This window comes from Portunus trituberculatus, chromosome 38 (assembly GCF_017591435.1).
Source record: "Portunus trituberculatus isolate SZX2019 chromosome 38, ASM1759143v1, whole genome shotgun sequence".
NCBI lineage: Eukaryota > Metazoa > Arthropoda > Malacostraca > Decapoda > Portunidae > Portunus > Portunus trituberculatus.
Window position 1 is genome coordinate 15,110,708 of NC_059292.1, and position 23,728 is coordinate 15,134,435.

The 23,728-nt window shown below is 39.3% G+C and overlaps 1 protein-coding gene across 1 annotated transcript in view; it reads right to left on the reverse strand.

Annotated features, from left to right (window-relative positions):
- LOC123515170 overlaps positions 1–23,728 on the reverse strand; it is a 105,701-nt gene that overhangs the window by 30,470 nt on the left and 51,503 nt on the right. The window contains exons 5-7 of the mRNA XM_045273670.1: positions 19,658–19,993; positions 18,807–18,990; positions 11,724–11,832 (exon numbers count right to left, since the gene is read on the reverse strand). Coding sequence (XP_045129605.1) covers positions 11,724–11,832; positions 18,807–18,990; positions 19,658–19,993 — 629 coding nt within the window. The remainder of the gene's footprint in view (positions 1–11,723; positions 11,833–18,806; positions 18,991–19,657; positions 19,994–23,728) is intronic.

Genomic DNA, 23,728 nt, shown 5'->3' on the forward strand with positions numbered 1-23,728 from the left:
AAGAACAACATAAGTATCATAACTGTCAAAAAAGCAAAGCACTCCTATATACACATAAGTTTATCATAATTCAGTGACAAAGTTGAAAGACACCACCTTTCATACTTTTTACACATTCTACTGTGAATGAATAAAATGCAACAACTAATCTATTTCCTCAAAAAGGATTGTCCATTTCCATGGAAGGAATATATATATATATATATATATATATATATATATATATATATATATATATATATATATATATATATATATATATATATATATATATATATATATATATATATATATATATATATATATATATATATATTTTTTTTTTTTTTTTTTTTTTACTTTCTCATATTCACTTAATTGTATTTAGTTTTGCAAAATTTATTCATTGTAAGTTTTGTCTAGATGAAATGGGCATCCCAGGTAACAAGGCATGTTAGAAAGGCAAACTGTCAAATTGCCCAAATGCCCAATAAATAAAATCACCAAGCAGTGCCCAGTGGCTCAAGCTTTGATTCTGCCAAACACAAGTTAATGAAGTGTAACTTTAGAACGGTGTTTTCCACTTCTGTCATTGTAACACTGTTCAGATTGTGTAAGTCACATGTGGTTCATATTGGTAGCAATAGTGTGGCATGATACATGTAATGCTTGAGTACATGGTAATTAGGCCTCCCTATTTATATTTTTATTTACTTATCATTTTTTTCTTCAAGTGCCTCCCCAAACTGAGGTGTGTCTTATAAGCCCATGCATCATATAAGACGCTAAACACACTAAATTGAATAGACATCAATGTGTTTCGAGAGATGGCTATGCAAACACTACAGTAATGACTTGAGAAGGATCTTTAGTTACTTTCTCACTACACTATTCACTAACACTTCCTCATCGATAAAATAAGGAAGCAGTCTTGTAGACAGCATGAACAATAGACATAAGATAATTGGTGGACATTGGCATTCAGTGACAAGTGCCTCTAAAACCATCTCTAAGACAAAAAAGAGTGTGCATTGTCCACCACGTGTTGATCAATCTAGCAGCAAATATACAGTGAAGGTGATGAAATTACCACATGGTGTGATGGCAAGGGACTGTTACAGTAATGAGAAGGGAAGAACATGAATATTGCACAATGTGAATATGCTAGAAAATGATGTTGCCATTCTGAGACACACAATAATGCTTACTTCCTTCAGAAAAGTGTTCTTCAACATAGTAAAGTTGTGAAAAAATGACACAATGATAAAAATGTACAGCTGATTGAGCAACAGCCATGACATAGCCCAGATCTCTGTAGAATGACAATAAAAGGAAATTTAGCAACCTGCCACTGCCATTAACATCATGTAGGCCATAGTAAACTCTGGATACTGAGAAAAAATTTTTTGAAGGCATGTTAAAATACATAAATGATTTTCTAAAAGTAAAGATAGACAAGAAAACATAACAAGAAAATATGTTCTCTTCATCCTCAAAAATAAAGCCTAATAATCTTCTCCATGTGGGATATCAGCAGGACTAAAGATATGATCGTATTGTAATATGTTATAATAAAACCATTCAAAGAAAACACAAACACACACACACTAAAGGTGATAAGAGCAAGAGATAAAAAATTATGTATACAAACATAGATGGGGTTTTATCAAGTAAATTAGAATTAAGAGATTACATAAAGAAAGGAGAACCAGATATTGTATGCCTGCCTGAAACAAAATTAAATGAGGCAATAAAAATAGACATAGATAATAGGTATAATATATGAAGGAGAGACAGAGTGGGTAAAGGAGGAGGAGTCATGATGATGTTAAGGAAAGAGATGGTGGTAAACAAAGTGGAGTGTGGGGGAAAGAAAAAGCATAAGTGTACTTTATATTAAATGCATATTAATAAAAAAGTTAACAATCATTGGAACATATGTGCCACCAAAAACAAATTCATGGACCAATCAAGAATATAAAGACATGATAGATGACACAATAAGGAGTCTAACCAGTCACTAAAGAAAAGAGAAAAGTGATATTAGTAGGAGATTTCAACTGTAAGGAAGTGGACTGGGAAAATTATGAAAGTGGTATGGGAGAAGAAGCCTGGGGAGATAGATTCCTGAATCTAACGATATATAATATGATAGACCAAGGAGTAAAGAAAAACACAAGATTCAGAGGAAACGATGAGCCGGCAAGATTGGACCTGGTTTTTACAAGGGGTATACAAATGAACGATGATATAAGATATAAGTGCCCATTGGGAAAGAGTCACCATGTAATATTAGAAATGGATATAGAAGAGGGAAAGGAAGATAGAGATGAATCATACAAAGGAGACCGATTAAATTACAGAAAGGCTGATATTGAGAACCTCAAGAACTATTTCAAAAACGTTAACTGGGAGGAGATGGAAAACTCGGAGAGGGTGCAAGAGAAATATAGCTTATTTTTGGAAATATACAAAACAAGAGTCAGGGAATACGTCCCAAAATATAAACCTAAAGAAGAAGGAAAGAAAGATTGGTTTGACACAAGGTGTGCTAGGGCAAAGGAGAAAAGAGATGGAGCATGGAAAAGGTGGAGGAGAAATAGATATCCAGAAAATAAGGAAAACTTCAAGGCAACGAGAAATGAATATGCTAAGGTGAGGAAGGAAGAGGAAAGGAATTATGAAAAGGACATTGTCGAAAAATGTAAGGAGCAACCAAAATTGTTCTACAGATTCATAAATGGAAAAATAAGGCAAAAAGAAACAATAGAAAAGTTAAAAGGAGAGAACAGGATGGTGAAAGACCCAAAAAGTATGGCAGAAATGTTAAATAGTAAATTTCCGGTGGTCTTTACTAAGGAATCCAAATCTGAAAGACCACAGGGTAATAGAGAGACTGTCTATATGAAAGAGATTTTAAAGTAACCAAGCTTGAAATAAAAGATTTGATGATGGAATTAGATGAAGAGAAGGCAATAGGACTGGATGAAGTCTCAGGCAGAATATTAAAAGAATCTAGGGAAGAACTTGCAAGTCCTGTATACATCATAAAATGCTCAATAGAAAATGGAACAGTACCAGTAGAATGGAAAAGAGCTGAGGTGGTTCCCATATATGAGTGGAAGGAAGGAAGAACCTTTAAATTACAGACCGGTATCCCTAACTAGTGTAATATGTAAGATGTGTGAAAGAGTAATAAAGAAACAATGAATCGAGCTCCTTGAAGACAACAAATTATTATCAAATAGCCAATTTGGTTTTAGAAAAGGTCAGTCGTGTGTAACAAATTTACTGAGTTTCTACTCTAGAATAGTTGATAAAGTACAAGAGAGAGAGGGATGGGTTGACTGTATTGGATTAAAAAAAGGCATTTGATAAAGTGCCACATGCAAGATTACTGTGGAAGTTAGAGGAGAAGAGTGGCTTAAAAGGAAGCACATTGAGATGGATGGAAAATTGTTTGAGGTGGAGAGAAATAAGGACGGCAGTTAAAGATATGAAGTCCAAGTGGAAAGCAGTAGAAAGCGGAGGGCCACAGGTGTCAGTATTGCAGCCAATACTTTTTCTCATATATATATAAACGACATGCCAGAAGGAGTGAACAGCTACATAAATCTGTTTGTGGACGATGCAAAACTGTGCAGAGTTATAAATATAAAGTAAAAAGAGGATTGTGAAATACTGCAGGAAGACCTAAATAAGATCTGGAAATGGAGTAAAAAGTGGGAGATGGAATTCAATGTGGACAAAAGCCATGTCATGGAAATGGGAAAGAGTGAAAGATGACCAGTGGGAATCTATAAGATGGGAGATAGAGTAGAACTGGAGAAAGTGAAAAAGGAAAAGGACTTGGGAGTGACGATGAAAGAAAACAATCAAGCCATATTAATAGAATTTTCAGAGACATACAATTTGCTAAGGAATATTGGATTAGCATTTCACTACATGGACAAAGAAATGATGAAGAAATTGATAAGTACTATAATAAGACCAAGATTGGAATATGCAGGAGTTGTGTGGACCCCCCCATAAAAAGAAACACATAAGGAAGTTGGAGAGACTACAAAAAATGGCTACAAGAATGGTTCCAGAATTTGAAGGGATGACATATGAGGAGAGACTAAAGGCTATGGATCTACCAACCCTGGAACAGAGAAGGGAGAGAGGGGATCTGATATAAGTTTATAAATTGATTAACAGAATGGATCAAGTGGATAATGAGAAACTGATCCTGAGAGAAGAATATGACATTCGAAGCACAAGATCGCATAGTAAAAAACTGAGGAAGGGTAGATGTCTGAGAGATGTTAAAAAATATAGTTTCCCGCAAAGATGTGTTGAGACTTGGAACAGTTTGAGTGAAAAAGTGGTGTCAGCAACAAGGGTGCATAGTTTTAAAGAAAAATTGGGTAAGTGTAGATATGGAGACAGGGCCACACGAGCATAAAGCTCAGGCCCTGTAAAACTACAACTGGGTAAATACAACTAGGTAAATACGCACACATGCTGTCAAGAAGCTGTGCAGGGGATCCTCATGATTCGACCATTCATAGTTCGAATTATCGCCAATTTGAACTCAGTTAATTAATACCCAATCCTCAAGGTTTGACCGACTGACTTGCCAATTTGACATTTATATTTCGCGCTCCACCCACCTGGTCAAATTCGCCGCCAGCCCGTCAGGCAGAAGTGTAAACTGACACTACCCTGTGCCTCACTCTCGCCCCAGCCGTCGTCCAGACAGGCCACTCTCCGCTGTTCCATCTCCTGCCTCCATACTGCTTCAACAAGGCGACATCCAGCCCCAGCCCTAAGAAGCACAATTTCCTGCCTTTCAAAGATAAGCTTGAGCCTATAAGAAAGTGTGAGGCAGGTATAGCTCACAGTGTCGTTGTAGCACAAATGGGTGTCCCTAGATCAACAGTATCAACAATTTGGAAGATCAGAGACAAGTACCGCAAGACCGCTGCATCATGCAAGTGTTTTTATTTCCAAAAATGTACTGTACAGCACCTTAATGTGTTTAATAAAAACAAAAATTAGATACAAATGAAGCCTTTAACCTTAGATAGGTATCGCTATTTTTTGTTACGTAAAAGGTATCATGGGTCCGCGCGGACCCACGGTATAAAACTATAGAAATTGTACACAAGAACTTCTTTTATTGAGTTGCAATAGTATTAATTCGATAATATAATATATCAAATGATATAAAAATAATCCAAGTCCCTTGAGAATTATATCTAGTATAATTAGATTTGTGAAAATAAGTAATAAAAAAAAATAAGTTTACATTTCAGAGAACTGAAGGATAACAAGGAAAACAAATATAAAAACAAGGGTAAATTGCTTTTATTCAGTAGTTTTTTTTTTTAAATACAGTATAATTCTTCCTTTTGAGAAAGAAAAAACCTTGTCCCTGGAACAAATGAAAATGACCAATTAGGCTACCTGTATTCAATGAATTCAGATTGTTATAGCACAGGTTGTGAGACAGTGCTTTCAGCTATTTTCTTGGGTAGTGGCATTGACATGCGAGGCAGTAATTTTCTTTTTGCAGAAAGATGACGTTCTGCGTATTGTGAGGGGCCAGGATCAGGCATTGTTGATGGGCCTGCAACAGGTGACAGGTCCACATCTGTCATGTACCTACTCCTCTAAAATGTGTGGTTTTTGAGGGGTCACTGAAAAATCCATTGTTGATGTATCAACATCAATGATGACATCATCTTCCTCTGGTGAGGATCGTGGATCATGTGAGGGTGAACCACCATCTACAACCTCGTGGATGAGGAGGTCTGTGGGGCTTCCTTCCTCTGCACCCATGACGGTGACATCATGGTACAATAAGTTATTGTACCATGGGTGACATCACCCTTGATGTCCAGAGTCACTTCATCCAGGAGTTCCTGGACTGCCTCGTCTGAGAGAGCTCTTCTATTCTCCATTATATTTTGCGGTCAATCAGCAAAAGAAAGAAAATAAGAAAAATAGTTTTCAGGAACATGTATAACGACAACTATATTATTCCTAGCATTATTCAAACATCAGTAAACATATATAGCCTCATATAAGGCTATAAATTCCCATACATAATATATAGCATGTACTAAGAAAGTATGTTCCATCATTAGTCACGAGGTAAAAGCATGTAACATAGACGGAATTCGTGGGTCTGCCCGGCCCTACTGTGCCTGCCTTACAGGAAAAATAATGAGTGAGGGAGACGCACGTCGTCACTCCTCGATATCTTCATCCGCACTGGCTCTGGAGTTGCCTCCAGCTGCTGCCTCGTCATACTTTGGGAAATAGAGCAGAATATTCAAAATGTAGATAAGCCGTGGGTCCGCGCGGACCCAGAGAAGCTGCTCTAGGGTTAATAGCACTGATTTATTCTAAGTTAGTGTTTTTAGATGTTATAGTGATGTTTTGGGGGGTCTAGGCTGGAAGTTGGTCCCTATCCCCCCTAATTCTTAAGTACCTTATGGGAAAAATTACTTCACGATTCGAATAAACGCTGATTCGACCGATGAAAAACCATACTAACCCCGTCGAATTGCGAGGATCCCCTGTACTTACAAGGCGTGCAAAAACAGCTCCCAGCAGGCGTTGGAGCCTGACCTAGATGTATGTATAGGGGAAAGAGGGCAGACATGGGGGGCATAGGGTTCTCCTGTCTCCATAATAAGTAAGACTTGGATACCATATAGAACAGAAAAATGGGGAGAGAGGTGGAGCTAGGTGGCGCTGCTTGACATACTGGACCAAAACAAACATCATGTTTTGAAAGCCAAAGGTTTATCGAAACACCAACTGGCCTGAAGAGATTGAGTGGTGATAATACGGATAAAGATTTTTCTGAATTTTTAAAGAAAAGAGGTAATATGAGGAGGCTGATAAAAATGGAAAGGGATATAAGATACATGAAGGAGGTGATGTCAAGTACGATGGAAAAACAAGACAAATTGATAATAGAAAATACTGAACTGAAAGTGAGATTAGAGGAATGTGAGAAAATAACAAAAATAAATCAAGAGATGAAGGAGATGCAGGAGATACTCATAAACAAAACGACATACTAAAGGCTACATGTTGCGACTGTGAAGATTCCTTAAAGAGCCTACAGAAAAAAAATATAGGATGGGGAAGATAAAGTAGAGAATGGAATGGGTGAAGGCAAATTGGAGGAATTATGAGATGCATGGAAACCGTAACAGTTAGAGGAAAAAGTTAAATTTTCAGAGGTAGTAAGGCAGCAAATTCAGGAAAAGACAAAAGACACTGTTATACAAGTAATTAGGAAGAAAGAAGATCTAGTGAGGGATACAGTGGATATGAGGAAATGTATCTTAATTTTTGGGAGGAAGGGAAAAAAAAAAAAAAAAAAATCCAAAAAAGTTGTGTGAGAAGAGAGACTTGGGCAAAACTATTATCAAACAGGTCCAAGACAGCACACAAGAGTTGGACCAGGAAGTGGAGGAAGTGATTAGGTTGGGAAAATTTAGTGAAGGGGGTAAGAGACCAAAAAAAGTGAGAATGAGATCATAGGTGGCAGTGGAGGAAACTATAACAAGAAAAAGGAAACTGGCTGATGATACTGAATTTAAGGATATATAGATAAAAAGATATATGAATCTGGAGGAGAGGGAGAAGGAAAAAGTGCTAAGAAATAAAGCTGAGAGAGAGAGAGAGAGAGAGAGAGAGAGAGAGAGAGAGAGAGAGAGAGAGAGAGAGAGAGAGAGAGAGAGAGAGAGAGAGAGAGAGAGAGAGAGAGAGAGAGAGAGAGAGAGAGAGAGAGAGAGAGAGAGAGAGAGAGAGAGAGAGAGAGAGAGAGAGAAAATCAAGAAAAAGAATTTCTAAAGGAGGATTCTAGATGTGAGACTAAGGAAGTGGTATCTTCAGAAGAAGGAGGAGGTCATGGAAGAAGGAAGATATTAAGAGTGACTTATACTAATAAAGATGGGTTGTTATCCAAAGTGTTGGAGGTTAAGAGATTATCTGAAAGAAAAATGACAGGATGTTATGTGCATCACAGAGGAGATCCATGTCAGTTTTGAAGAAGAGGGATATAATAGCTGGAGAAGAGACAGGAAGGGAAAAGGGGGAGGAGGAGTGCTAATAATGATTTGTGATAATCTATGTGTGGAGGATGTGCTATATGGTGATGGTATCATGGAAGTAATGGGGGTAACAATCAAAACAGAGGAACTGAAAAAAAGGGGAAAATCATAAATACATATGTGCCACCTAAGACAAATACATGGTGAACTGAGGAACATAAGGATATGCAAAGAGAGGTGATTAAGTGCCTAGATAATATGATAAGAAGAAATGGAAGAATGCTATTAGTAGGAGACTTTAACTGTAAAAGAGTAAACTGGAGAGAGAGATGGAAGTAATGGGTAATGTTGGCCAATGGAGCGAGGAGGTGTTACGGTTGACTATGGTAAATAGAATGGATCAGTGGGTGGAAGAATCAACATGGTACAGGGGGGAAGAAGAGCTATTGTTGCTTGACCTAGTATTCACAAAGAAGCCAGAGCCCCTCCCAGCATACAATACCTTAGTCCAATGGGAAGAAAGTGATCATGTAACATTAGAGTTGGAAATACAAGAAGAGGATGGGATAAGATACAGAGAAGACTACAAAAAAGAGATTAAATTATGCAAGAGCAGATTTTCAAGAAATTATGAAAATTTTTTGCTGATATTGAATGGAGGAACATTATGAATGGAAGGACAATACAGGGGAAGTATGAAATATTCCTACAGAAATATAACAAAGGAGTGAAGAAATATGTGCCTATCTATAGAGTAAAGAAAAGCATACACACTTAGTACAATGCAAGATGTATACAAGCTAAAAAGGCAAAAGATAAAGCTTGGAAGAAACTCAAAAAGCAGAGAAGTGAAAATAACAGACAGCAGTATAAGGATGTGAGAAATGAATATATTAGCATAAGGAGAGGAAGAAAGAAACTTTGAGAAAGATGTGGTGCAAAAAAAAAAAAAAGAGAAGATGAACCCAAGCTTTTTTACAAATTTATAATTGGTAAGATGAAGAATAAGGAAACAATAGAAAAAATAATTGAAGGAGGGAAGACAAACCAAACAGTAAAAGAAATGTGAAATAATGAATGAGAGCTTCAAAACTGTCTTCACTGAAGAAGAGGATTTTGCCAAACCAAATAGGACATTGCATTGCCGAGGATTGCAGGAAATCATAGTGCACAAAGAGTATATTGGAAGACTAATAGATACAGTACACCCTCCTTATACAGTACTTCGTTATCCAGTAAATTCACAGTTACAGTGTTTGGTAACTACTACCCTTGATTCTATTTACGGTAAGAAAAATTCACAGATACGGTATCCACTCGTGTTTCATTTACACCTCACCGTAGCGCCACCACGCTGCGCACCCACCACAACAACAATCAGTCTCTTCTCACGTTCTCCACTGAACACAAGTGAAATCCTTACAATGTGTTTTTTTGTGGATATTATGAGTAAGGGCTGAAATCCCTACTGTCCCTTAGCTTCAGGAGGGGCATCATCTGATAGAATATGTGGCGAGTGAAAGGAAAAAGAAAGAAGAAGAAGAAGAAGAAGAAAAAAAAGAAAAAAAAAAAAAAAAAAAAAATGCACAGTACATCACATTTTTTTGTATGACTATTTTCATGTATTTTCATGTCTGTAGGGGTGACTTTTGACATGCTGGAACACAACCCCTATTACTACATGTTATAATGGGTTCGATATACAGTAATTCTGATTTGCGGTAAGGTTTTCAGGAACGCATATGTACAATACTTACTGTAATTTGGATTTCAGAAAAGCAATAGGGCCGGATGGTGTATCAGGCTGGGCGTTAAAAGAATGTAAAGAGCAGCTGTTAGATCCAATTTGGGAAATGGTTACAAGTTCATTAAGAGAAGGGAGAGTAGCATTAAAATGTAATAGAGCCAACATAACCCCAATATTCAAAGGAAGAAAGTCAACTGAGCCATTAAATTACAGACCGGTGTCACATACAAGTGTTGTGGGGAAGATACATGAGATTATCAAAGATAAAATGGGTTAAATATCTGGAAGAAGAACAGGTTATATCGAACAGGCAATTTGGATTCAGGACAGGAAGATCATGTGTGTCGAACTGATTAAGTTTCTACACAAGAGTAATAGAAGGACAGGAGAGTAGAGATGGATAGGTGGACACAGTATACCTGGACATAAAACAGGCTTTTGATAAAGTTCCTTATGGCAGACTACTTTGGAAGTTAAAGAGAATAGGAGGACCAAGAGGAACTTTGTTAGATTGGATAAGGGATTATTTGAAGGACAGAGGGATGAAGAACTGTAATCAGAGAAACATACTCATCTTGGGGTAAGGTAACAAGTGGAGTGCCACAAGGGTCAGTGTTAGCCTCCATTATGTTCCAGGTACTCGTATATGTAAATGACATACAAAATGGGGTAAAGAGTTATATTAATTTGTTTGCTGATGATGCAAAATTGCTAAGAGTAATCAAAACCCGAGAGGACTGTTTGCTGGTGCAGAAGATATAAACAAAATCTACAAAATGGAGTAAGAAGTGGAAATTATAGTTCAATGCCAAGAAATGTCACGTAATGGAATTGGGAAAGAGTACAAGAAGACTGGTATGGGACTATCAGATGGGAGAGGAATAAACAATGAAGACTAAAGAGGAAAAAAGATCTGGGAGTGATTATACAGGAAAATCTGAAACCCAAAAAACACATAATCAAGATATTTTGAATAGCACATAAAATGTTGACTAATATTAGTGGCATTTCAATTAACTGACAAAGATATGATGAAAAAAATTATTGTGAGGATGATACATGCTAAGCTGGCATATGCAGCAGTGGTGTGATCACCGACCTCTAAAAAAAGATATAAGAAGATTAAAACAGATCCAGAAGATAGCTAAAAAGATGATGCTGGAACTAAAGGACCTAACAAATGAAGAAAGGCTGAAGGAAATGGGACTGCCAACCTTTCAAGATAGAAGAGAACGAGAAGACCTAATAACAATGTACAAGATAGTCAGTCAATGGTATAGAAAAGATAGACAGGAAGACCTGGTGCTGGTGACACAAGATAGAAGGACAAAAGGTCATGTAAAGAAGATCAGGATGAGGCAGTATGTGAAGGATATTGGAAAATACAGTTTTCCACATAGAATGGTGGAAAAGTGGAATGCACTGAGTGATGAAGTTGTTACAGCATATAAGATGCATAACTTTAAAGAAAAATTGGATAAATGGAGAAATGGAAACACGACACTATGAGCCCCACTCGAATCTTGTACAATACAACTAGGTAAATACACACACTACACTAACTATACCACTGGGGAGCTATCAGCATATGCCTCTGCAATGGATTGTTGCCAGGGACCACCATAAGATGAAACTTTCTCACAACTGGGACAACACTTTATGAAACAGAATGTACATGACAGAAAGACATGCTAGTAAGTGGAGCACTTGCACAAGCAAATATACTATAAAGACTGAGAAATATGAAAGCTCTTCTGCCATGTGTTCCTCTGAAAAAAAAAAAAAAAAAAAAAAAATAGAGAGAGAGAGAGAGAGAGAGAGAAAGAGACAACAGAGATAAATGAAGAAAACCAACCATTTTTACACTCCTTACATCCTGTAAATATTTGGAATGCAAAAAGTACTCATATTGGAAGCTGTTTTGTATTGGTACATACCTCTGTGCACCATTCTGGAGTACAAAGCCTGAAGATATGCCAGACAAGGACGGGGAGATGCTGGTATTTACAAGCTTTTTGATTGGCACTGTGTAATTTGTAGTTAAACCTGGGAGAAAACATAGCAAACAAACATTTCAAAATGACTAACAAATACATAGGAAAAAAATTACATCTTCAGCAACAAAAAAGTTCTACAAGATTTACTTCCAATGCAACATCTTTATGTTTTATGTTATCAAGGTTTCCTACAAAATCTTTTCTTGACAAGATTATTTAACAGGCAGTATACAATACTTTCTGCAGTGTCAATGGAAAAAAAATTGCTAATATAATAGTGAACCCTCATTATTCAAATAAACACTGTATAAACTAAAGTGGTCCACCACCTTCCAGCTTAAGATTTTGAACCTATTTATCACTTCATATATCACTGAAAGCAGAACTCGGCAAATTCTCAACTCTACCATCAGAAATTTTTCCTTCAATTGTAGTTTTAGAGACAAGTCATGATAGTGATCGTACTAAGTGGTGGATTGAAAATGGAAGCTAGTGTAACCTCTATGGAGGAAGTAGTATACACCTACTGAGATAATAATTTACTCCCAGAGACGTCTAAAAGCACTAGTTCTGCTCCAGAATAATTCTGGTCTGGATCAATTCAGGGGGTGTTGTGAACCTTCCATTAAAGCTAGTTGTGATCTAGTTCAACATTTCCCTTTGTGTCTCACAGCTCAATGTCTGCCCTCTTAAGACAACTCTCCTCTTCTCACAAAACTACATGCATCATTTACTACACACACTTCCTTCACACAACACTGAAAAATGGCTACTCCTAATCCAGCCTCTGAGTTCCATTCTGGGAGGGAACCATAAATGTCCCCAAACTGTGACTGCTCTTCAGGTAGCAACCTAAAATGTCTTGACACCCCCCCCAACTTTTTTTAATTAACTTTAGCAACATTCAGTCTTAGATCTAATTTTCAATCTATAGAACACTACCTCTCCTCTACTAAACCTCATTTTCTTTTCCTCACTAAAACACAGCTGTCTGAGGCAATTGACAGTAGATCCTTTTCTGTTTACTTCTACTTTCTGTATCCTCATTTTCATTTCAAAGCTGGATGTTGCGTCTATGTGTGCAATGACTTAACTTGCTCTTTTGCCCACGCTCTTGAATCTTCTGAGTTTTCCACCATCTGACTTTAACTCAATAGTCACTCTCTAACCAAATTTATCTGTGCTGTTTATCTCTCCCCTAACTCCTCTGACTACAGTAAATTCTTTGACTACTCGTATTTCACTTCCAAAGTGCACATTGTATCTCTCTATCCTTTTGCTGAGATCTCTATCCTTGGAGATTTCAATGTTCACCACCAACTTTGGCTTTCTTCTCCCTTCACTGACCATCCTGGTGAACTTGCCTTCAACTCTGCTATCCTCCATGACCTAAAGCAACTAGTGCAACACCCTACTCGTATTCCTGACTGTCTTGGAGATACGCCCAACATTCTTGATCTTTTCTTCACCTCTAATCCCTCTGCTTATACTGCTACCCTATCTTCTCCGTTAGGCTCCTCTGATCACAACCTCATATCTGTATCTTGTCCTATTCTCCAATCCCCCCTCAGGATTCCCAAAGGCAGAGGTGCCTCTGGCAGTTGGGGGACCTCAGGAGCTATTATGCTGATTTTCCCTGGAATGATTACTGTTTCCATGTCATAGACCCATCTCTGTGTGCTGAACGCATTACAAAGGTGATAGTGTCTGGCATGGAGGCGTACATTCCTCACTCTTTATCTCAACCTAAACCTTCTAAACTTTGGTTTAACACAGCCTGTTCTCATGTTATACATAAGGTACTTCAGCCTTCCATCATCTGAATCTCAAGTACTTTATATTTCTGCCTGGACTCACACCAAGTCTGTTCTTCAACTTGCCAAACAATCATTCATAAATAGAAAATGTAAAAATTTTTCAAATTCCACTCCCCTCAAAACTTCTAGCATCTGGCCAAAAATATCTCCAAAACTTTACTTCATCTTCCCCTCCTTTACTTAATTCTGCTGGCACAACTGCCATCTCTTCTGTCTCTAAAGCTGAACTCTTCTCTCAAACCTTTGCTAACAACTCAACCTCGGATAATTCTGGGCTTGTCCCTCCCTCTGACTATTTCATTTCTTCAATTAAAATTCTTTGTCATGATGTTTTCCATGTCCTTGCTGGACTAAACCCTCAGAAGGCTTTTGAATCTGATGTTCTCAAAAACTGTGCTTCTGTGCTTGCACCTTGCCTTGCCAAACCCTTTCAACTATGTCTATCAACTTCTACCTTTCCCTCTTGCTGGAAGTTTGCTTACATTCAGCCTGTTCCTAAAAAAGGTGACTATTCTAATCCCTCAAACTACTGCCCTATAGCTTTGATTTCTTGCTTGCCTAAAGTTTTTTTTTATTTATCCTCAAAAGGAAGATTCTCAAACATCTGTCACCTCACAATCTTCTCTGATTTTTTTTTATTACACAAGAGGAAGATCTGCCAAGAGCAACATAATATTAAAAGAAAATGCCTACTGGAACTGCAGGTTCCCTAAAAGATCTGAAGGACTTAGCCAAAAGCTAGGGATAAATGTCTTGAAATCTCTCTCTTAAAAAAAGTCAAGTCGTAGGAAGATGAAAATACAGAAGCAGGTAGGGAGCTCCAGAGTTTACCAGTGAAAGATATTAATGACTGAGAGTACTGGTTAACTCATACATTAGAGGGTTGGACAGAATAGAGATAAGAGGAAGAAGAAAGCCTTGTGCAGTGAGGCCGCAGAGGGAGGGGAGGCATGCAGTTAACAAAATCAGTAGAGCAGTCAGCATCAAAGTAGCAATAGAGATAGAAAGAGATGCAACATTCTGGCGGTGAGAAAGAGGCTGAAGACAGTCAGTCAGAGGAGGGGAGTTGATGAGATGAAAAGCTTTTGATTCCACACTATCTAATAAAGCTGTATGAGTAGAAGCCCCTGCCCCACCCAACATGCAAAGAGTACTCCATACAGGGACAGATAAGGCCCTTGTACAGAGTTAGCAGTTGGAGGGGCAAGAAAAACTGGCAGAGGTACAAGATCACCAGTAGAGCAACATTGATGGAAGCCATACTGGCAATCAGATAGAAGATTGTGAAGTGACAGATGTTTAAGAACCTTCCTATTGAGGATAGATTAAAAAACTTTAGACAAGCAAGAGATTAGCACTATATCATGGTAGTTTGAGGGATTAGAACAGTCACCCTTTTTAGGAACAGGCTGAATGTAGGCAAACTTCCAGCAAGAAGGAAAGGTAGAAGTTCATAGACATAGTTGAAAGAGTTTGGCCAGGCAAGATATAAGCACGGAAGCACAGTTTTTGAGAACAACAGGAAGGACCCCATCAGGTTTATAAGCCTTCGAAGAGTTTAGGCCAGTATGGCTTCCGTCTAAGCTGCTCTACTGGTATTCTTCAGGCTTTTCTTACTGAGTCATGGTCATCCTCCTTTAGAGATTTTGGTGAAACTTTTGCTGTTGCATTAGACATATGAAAAGCTTTCGATAGAGTCTGACACAAAGCTTTGATTTCAAAACTGCCCTCTTATGGTTTCTATCCTTCTCTTTGCCACTTTATCTCAAGTTTCCTTTCCGACCATTCTATTGCAGCTGTGGTAAACGGCCACATTCTTCTCATAAATCTATTTACAGTGGTGTTCCTCAGGGTTCTGTCCTGTCACCCACTCTCTTTCTATTATTCAGTAATGATCTTCTCAACCAAACTTCTTGCCCTATCCATTCCTACGCTGATGATACCATCCTACACTTTTCCATGTCTTTTCAGACAACCAACCTTTCAGGAAGTCAACTGATCACACAGAAATGCCACTGAATGCCTGACTTCTGACCTTTCTAAGATTTCTGACTGTGGCTTCAAAAACTCAATTCCTCCATCTATCAACTCAACATAAACTTAAAGACAACTATCCCCTTCTTCAATGACAATCAGCTGTCTCCCATCTTCTACACTGAATATCCTTGGTATGTCCTTTAATCATAAACTAAACTGGAAACTTCACATCTCATTTCTTGCTAAAACAGCTTCTATGAAATTAGGCATTCTGAGGTGTCTCTGCCAATTTTTCTCACCCCTCCAATTGCTAACTCTGTACAAGGGCCTTATCTGTCCATGTATGGAGTACTCTTTGCATGTTTGGGGGATTCCACTAATACAGTTTTGTTAGATAGGGTGGAATCAAAAGCTTTTTGTTTCATCAACTTTCCTCCCTTGACTGGCTGTCTTCTGCCTCTTGCTCACAGCTGGAATGTTGCATCTTTTTCTATCTTTTGTCGTTGTTTTCATGCTACACTGCTGGTCAGAGCGGAAGGTTCGAAAGGGACCACAACTTCCACTGTCACCAAATTTCATTCATCCCTTCTTAACTCCTAAACATATAGCGGGATTCGCTGTATGTCGCTATCTGACAACTCTGCAGCTCTAGTTGTCAAAGTAGATGATATGTTTCCTTAGTCAATGTTCGCCTGTGGTTCGTGTGCTTGCATTTGAATTTTCTTTCACCCCCCCTCACGTCCCCTTTTTTGTGGATGCGTGAGCTTACCATTGTGCCCTGTTACTACCTATTATGGGACCTAGGAAACTAATTAGTAAGGCCCAAATCTCAGTCATTTGTGCCTTAGTGAGGGAGAATAAGTCAAATCAAGAAATTGCTGTGAACACTGGCAAAGCTCTCAGAACTGTTCAACGTTGGATCAAAATTTATCATGAGGGAGGAAGAGACGCTTCGCCACCACCTTACAAGCCTGAAGGGCATAAGCACAGTGAGGCAGAGAACTCTGAACATTATTCAAAGACAGCTTTAGGCCAACCCTCACATACACAGCAAGGAACTTAAGGCTAGGAACCCTCTGTGCTGGGTGGGGTGAGTGAAAGGAGAGTGAACGGAGTGTGCGGAGATATGTGAAAGGCGACATGGGATAACGGAGTTGCCACGCAGTTTCAAAACCTTGTCTTCAGTCATGATTACCTTAACAGTAGGCAAGCAGTTTGTGTCTCAGCACAAAGATTGGGACTTAGGTAAGTGGTGTAGAGTACTTTGGTCAGATGAGGCAAGCTTTCAGATTACAGACAACCAGAAAAACCGTGTGTACTGCAGACCCGGTAGTAACCGTCACGATCCACACTACACAACACACACATTAAAACTCAGATTCTTTGATGGTGTGGGGTTGTTTTTCTTACTATGGTCTTGAAAAATTTGTGTTTTTGCCTAAGAATGTTCGTATGAACCAAAATAACTACTTTGAGCTAATTCTAGATGAGTTAGATGAATGTATGGAAAAGTGCAATGCTGATACCTTCATGCAAGATGGTGCACCATGCCATATGGTAAAGTTAATTGTTGACTGGTTTGATTTCTGCAATGTCAGCCTTTCAAAACCTTGGCCCGCAAATTCACCAGACCTGAACCCTATAAAAAATCTCTGGGCGTACATAAAACTGAAGTTAAAGGAGAGAGATATCTCCTCCCTCCCATGCCTCCAAGCTGCTATTCAGGGCATATGATACAATATTGACGCTCTTTATCTCCACCACCTGGGTGATTCACTTCCTAAGAGACTCAAAAGGTCAAGAAGACACGAGAGCACCCTACCAATTACTAGTTTAGGTAAATACCCTAATTAAAACATATTTTCTGTGTCACAGGATGTCACAGGTACTGCACCTTCCGCTCTGACCAGCAGTGTAACTTCTCTGCTGATCTTGCTAATTGCATGCCTCCCCTCCTCCTGTGGCCTCACTACACAAGGCTTTCTTCTTCCTCTCATCCTTATTTTGTCCAACTCTCTAATACAAGAGTTATCCAGTACTCAATCATTCATACCTTTCTTTGGTAAACTCTGGAACTCCCTGCCTGCTTCTGTATTTCCATCTTCCTACAACTTGACTTCTTTTAAGAAGGAGAATTCAAGACATTTGTCCCTGACTTTTGGATAAGTTTTATGATTCTTAAGGGAACTGGCAATTCAGTATTTTTTTTTTTTTTTGCCTTGGACCAAATTTCCGTCTTGCATAAAAAGAAAAAAAATCACTGCAATGATTTTTATTCTAAGTTTTAGTACTTTTCAAAATATTATCCTTTGGGAGCATAATTCATGAAATGTCCTTTATACTCACTAATTCTAAAGTCATGCCTGAGAGAGAGAGAGAGAGAGAGAGAGAGAGAGAGAGAGAGAGAGAGAGAGAGAGAGAGAGAGAGAGAGAGAGAGAGAGAGAGAGAGAGAGAGAGAGAGAGAGAGAGAGAGAGAGAGAGTATGGAAGAGGAATGAAATGAAGAGTAAGAGAGCAAGTAATGAACCAGGAAGGGGTGGGAACTGTATCCTCTAATACATTTTTCGCTCCCTGATGGATGGGTATGGTATCAGGAGAATGGGGGGATATAGAGGACAAGGGAAGTACCATAGGGAGGGAAACTGTGATATAAGTTATGCCAAAGAGACTTCCTCATTCTTGATCAAGGGTATCAATGGTACAGTAGAGCGTAGCTCATTTACATGATTGGAGATGGATGTTGGGAGGAGTCAAGACAGAATATGGTATCACTCATAAAAAAACAAAGGAAATATTTATAGATACTACAAATTAATAATAAACTGCAGCTTTTGCTGTCTTTTAGCATTTTAAATCAAGCAACTTTGTCAGGGAACAAAATTATGGTTGCACAACCAAAGTAATCAGTATTTGAGTTTAACATTTTTTTAAGAACTAATTTGTTAGAAGCATTCAGTAACCAAGATTCCACAAAATGTTAAATATACATAAAATGGAATCCCAATGAAATGAAAATTTGCTTTTTCTGAGCTTGAGTTTAAGTAATGACTGGTAAAACTTAATATTACCAGCAATTCAATATAAGTTAATAAATTCATACCATTACATGAAATAATATACCTGATGGCTATAAAAATCAAGTCATCCTCAATGAGGCTTCAATATTTTCAATAAACAAAAAATAGGAAACAATTCATAAAGCTCTACCACATATATAATTAGGACTTACCGGATATGCCAGCATCGGTGAGTGCTGTTGTATAGGGACACCCAGAGGGACATTTTACTTCTACATCTTGAGCTAAACATAGTAAGCAGTTACAACAAAACGTATGGCCACAGCTGAGAATTTTGGGTTTGTGCTGCCACTCATCAAATACTGAACCACATAAATTGCAACATGGTGAAACTCCCTGTAATGGAAAGAACATCAAATACCAATTATGTCATCAATGAAACTGTAACTATGAATACAAGATCTTTTATTTGCATCACCTATGCAGGACAGTTAATGCTGACCAACATCTACTTTAGCCTTGATGATCACTTATGGCTTAACTGGTAATAAGTCCAGTACTTTGAGTGTCCTGTCAGAGGTTTGGTCCCTGGCTGAGAGAGAGAGAGAGAGAGAGAGAGAGAGAGAGAGAGAGAGAGAGAGAGAGAGAGAGAGAGAGAGAGAGAGAGAGAGAGAGAGAGAGAGAGAGAGAGAGAGAGATTAGAAAATGAAAATTTGTTTTTGTGTGTGTGTGTGTGTGTGTGTGTGTGTGTGTGTGTGTGTGTGTGTGTGTGTGTGTGTGTGTGTGTGTGTGTGTGTGTGTGTGTGTTTTCACGAATGTTACAAGGCGGGACACATGTAACTTATCTTCGAGAGGAGAGGGGAGGGGAGGGGAGGAGGGAGAGAGAGGAGAGAGAGAGAGAGAGAGAGAGAGAGAGAGAGAGAGAGAGAGAGAGAGAGAGAGAGAGAGAGAGAGAGAGAGAGAGAGAGAGAGAGAGAGAGAGAGAAATGACCCAGAAGAGTGTTTTTTGTCATGTTTAATCTTTAGGAAATTCCAAAAAATAGACTGTAATATATATACTCACTTCTAGCCTCTCAGTATTGTGCTCCTGTATTGGATTTGAATTGGCATCAACAGCTTGCATTTTTAACAAGGGAGACTCTCTTCCCTGAAGAGACTCCATTGTTTTCAAGGATGCTAACTCTGGTCTGGGGGAGGTTCGAGACATTGGAGGTGGTGTGTGGCCAATTGGGGAGGGCTGGCTACTGCTGGCTGATGCTGGGAAGGCTGGATGGTAGTAATAGTTTGTGGGAGGTGGAGGATTGGTAGGCCTGATGGAAGATTCTCCTGGTTTGTTGAACGATGTAAAGGATTCTGGTGGCGGACGTCTCTCTCTTCCTTCAGCTGACTTTGATTTGGACTGTAAAAGTAAATAAGATGTAAGAATATTTCTTCCTTCCCTCTGTTTCATTTGTTGATCTGGTTGGAAGAACATGGTCTAGTCACATACTCTGTGCTCAACTGAAAGAATGCATATTTGAGATGGTAAAATGGGGATATTAGTAAGTTTCAAAATTTGGATTTCACGTCACAATATTTAACTGACGTCACCGAGGCATTCAACGAGATGTCCGCCACGTCAACAATCGCCAGTTCGCTGTCCACCTTCGTCCAGTCAACACGCTCCGCTCCAGCCTTACTACTTTACAGAGACTTGTTGCGGTGGTGTGGTTATTATCCAGCTACTACTACGGAGTAGACTGAAGACTTATATAGATTAAGCCGAGGCATTCCACGGAATTGCTTTGTGTTTTTCCCGGCTTTCAGCTACTTCTACGGAGTAGACTGCTGTTTGAACAGTTACCAGTTCACCACCTTTATTTACCTGGTAAGATATTGCATTAATATTTATGGTAATTGCTGGTGACCACTAGTTAAGGATCACAAAATGACGCAACTATATCCCTTTACAGGGATCTTGGCTGACACCGTTATGTCCTCCGACTCGCAGCGGCGCTCGCCTTCTTCTTCTGATAAGAAACGGGGGAGATCTGATAGGGAACATCTTGGTGACCATTCAAAGAAAATGAAAGATCTTCGGGAGGTCGGAAGTGATTCACAGCCGGTGTGTGTGCCCCCACACCCACCTCCCCTGTCGGGGGCGGGACGCAACGAGTTGTTACAGGAAGTAAACAATGCCTCGCCAAGCACTTCTGCGTTTATCAGTGATCCTCTCTCTCGGTTCACTACCTTGTTAAATAGTGTCATGGAAAAATTAGATAAAAGTGCCGGAGCTAGTACGAATCAGGAAAGTTTTTCTGGTTTTAGTGGTGCTCATGCGCTTTCCTCATCCGATGAGGACGGGGAGATTCCTGATCTGTTTATGGATGGGGGCTCCGACCCTTTGGATGATTTGGATAATATGGCCACAACTAATCCTGTCGTTGACGAGGAAGATAATTCGGAATTCCTTAGAGCCCTAGAGGAACTGTCCAGCCATTTTCATGGAGAGGAGGAAAAAGGTGAACCGTTGTCTGAACGCCTTGCCATCATACTTAATGCAAGTTTGAGACGGCGTCCATCAACTGAGGGCGTAAAAATTACTTGCAATAAAATCAAACTTCCCAGCAATGTACCAAACTTAACTGTTCCCTCTACCAACTCAGCCCTCACTAAAGCCATGAGTTCTGGCGGGAAGCTCATAGACACCAGACTTTTTCACACTAATTCCTTGATATCTAAGGCAATTGTGCCCATTGCTCAATGTGTTAGTGATATTGGTGAAAGATCAGGGAAGACTATTGGCCATTACCTGGATGGCTTGAACAATAGCATCAGACTATTGGCTTCTGCTGTCAATTACATGAATCAATTGCGGAAGGAAGTTGCTCGACTTCACGTAAATGACTCGGCCTTGGCAGAATTATGTCGATGGGAATGTGAAGTCGGTAGAGATACTTTGTTTCCTTTTGACGTCACTAAAAAATGTGATGAAATTCATAAAACTAAGAGACTTGGAAGGTATCCCAACCGCCCTTATAGGACAACCGGACCCAGGAGGTTCACACAAATTAGGCGACCTTACAACAGGAGGCCTTACTATCAGCAGAGGGGAGACTCAAGGAATTCGAGGCCTTTTTTAGGGAAAATGGCATCCCAAGGGAGGGGGATGCGCCCACACCATGCCTCCCATTAAGACCGCCTGAGGTGAGTGAACCTGTTTCCCTACAAAACACTCCTGATAACTTTGTTGGTGGAAAGATTAATATGTTTTCTAGTCAATGGAAATTATTATCGAGTGATCAATGGATTCATGATGTGGTGCAGGGATCTGTCCTGACTTTTGAAAGTTTGCCGGTGCAGAGGGCACTCCCTAGACCTTTAACCTTATCTGTGGCTGATACTCCGTGCCTTAGATAGTGCCCTACATTGTTTCCTTAAACATAAAATTGTAGAAAAATGTCTCGACACTAACCATCAAGGCTTCTTTTCAAATGTGTTTCCTGTCATCAAGGCTGACGGTACTGCCAGAGTTATTCTGAACCTCAGTGTTTTAAATGAACATATCACCCATGTCCACTTTAAAATGGAGTCTATTTTTGATGTAATTAATTTAGTCCATCCACAATGCTTCTTTGTGACTATAGACTTTAAAGATGCCTATTTCTCTGTACCAGTGACACCATGTGATAGGAGATGGCTCAGATTCATGTGGAATGGTCAGCCTTTCCAGTTTACATGTCTTCCTCAGGGTCTAACCTCTGCCCCTAGAATTTTCACAAAATTACTAAAACCAGTTTTGTCTCACCTCAAAAAATTAGGGATTGCAGTTTCCTGTTACATTGATGACTGCATTTTTATTGCCTCTTCTGCAGTCGAATTGCAGAAGACTGTTTGCTATGCTTTGCATCTATTAGATTCCTTGGGACTTACTATTAATCTGCGTAAGTCTGTCTTGACCCCAACTCAGGAGATAGAATTCCTTGGGATAGTGTTGAACTCTGTCTCTATGACCGCTACTCTCCCCACTCGAAGGAGAGATCGAATAAAACAGCAGGGCGAATTTTTGCTAAAGCATGACATTACATTACGTGACCTTGCATCTTTCATTGGCTTGGCGGTGGCCTCTACCCCTGCTGTGCACTTGGCCCCTCTCAGGTATAAATACCTAGAGATATTTCGTAATGAGGAACTAGTTCATAACCATGGAGATTACACTGGTCCTGTCCTCCTTGATTGTCATGCTAGAAAACTTATCCATTGGTGGGTTCATAACATTGATTCTCAGTACAACTCCCTGCGCCCTAAACCCCCTCAGTTAGAGTTATATACTGATGCTTCCTTGACTGGTTGGGGAGCTGTGTTTGGACTTTCCAAGACTGGGGGTCATTGGGCTCAGGAAGAACTTACACACATTAATTATTTAGAGATGAAAGCTGTTCTCTTGGGTTTAAAATCTCTTTGCGATGATTGTAGGCATACACACATCAGAGTGCGATCAGATAATACTTCAGCTGTTGCTTGTATCAATAGGTGTGGTAGTACAAAGCCTAACCTCAATAAAATTACGGAGAGAATTTTTATGTGGGCACAATCCAAAAATATTACTTTATCAGCTGAACATGTTGAGGGTGCTCACAATGTACTGGCAGATAAGGAGTCCAGGATTAAAAACATAGATACTGAATGGATGCTGGCACCTAATTTATTCAGGACTTTATGTAGAATTTTTATACTCGGATTTGGATTTATTTGCCTCGTATTAATGCTCAGGTAGCCTCATATGTATCCTGGAAGCCTGATCCTTATGCCACCTACATTAATGCCTTTACCATTAACTGGAGCAATACCAATTCATATGCTTTTCCGCCCTTCAGCATAATTGGCAGGGTCCTGCACAAGATTCAGGAAGACAGGGCGACAATTCTGACTATTCTACCTCTATGGCCAACCCAGGTGTGGTTCCCCAAGGCCCTTCAGTTACTGGCAGCCTCGCCTTTGCTCCTTCCTGCCAACCCTCTACTGCTGCCACAGGACCCGGTTCGTACTCATCCACAAGCTCGCAAGTTGGTTCTAGCTGCAATGATATTATCAGGCGATCCTTTCAAAACAAAGGCCTTTCACGAGACGTTACCCAGTTTTTGCTTCACTCGTG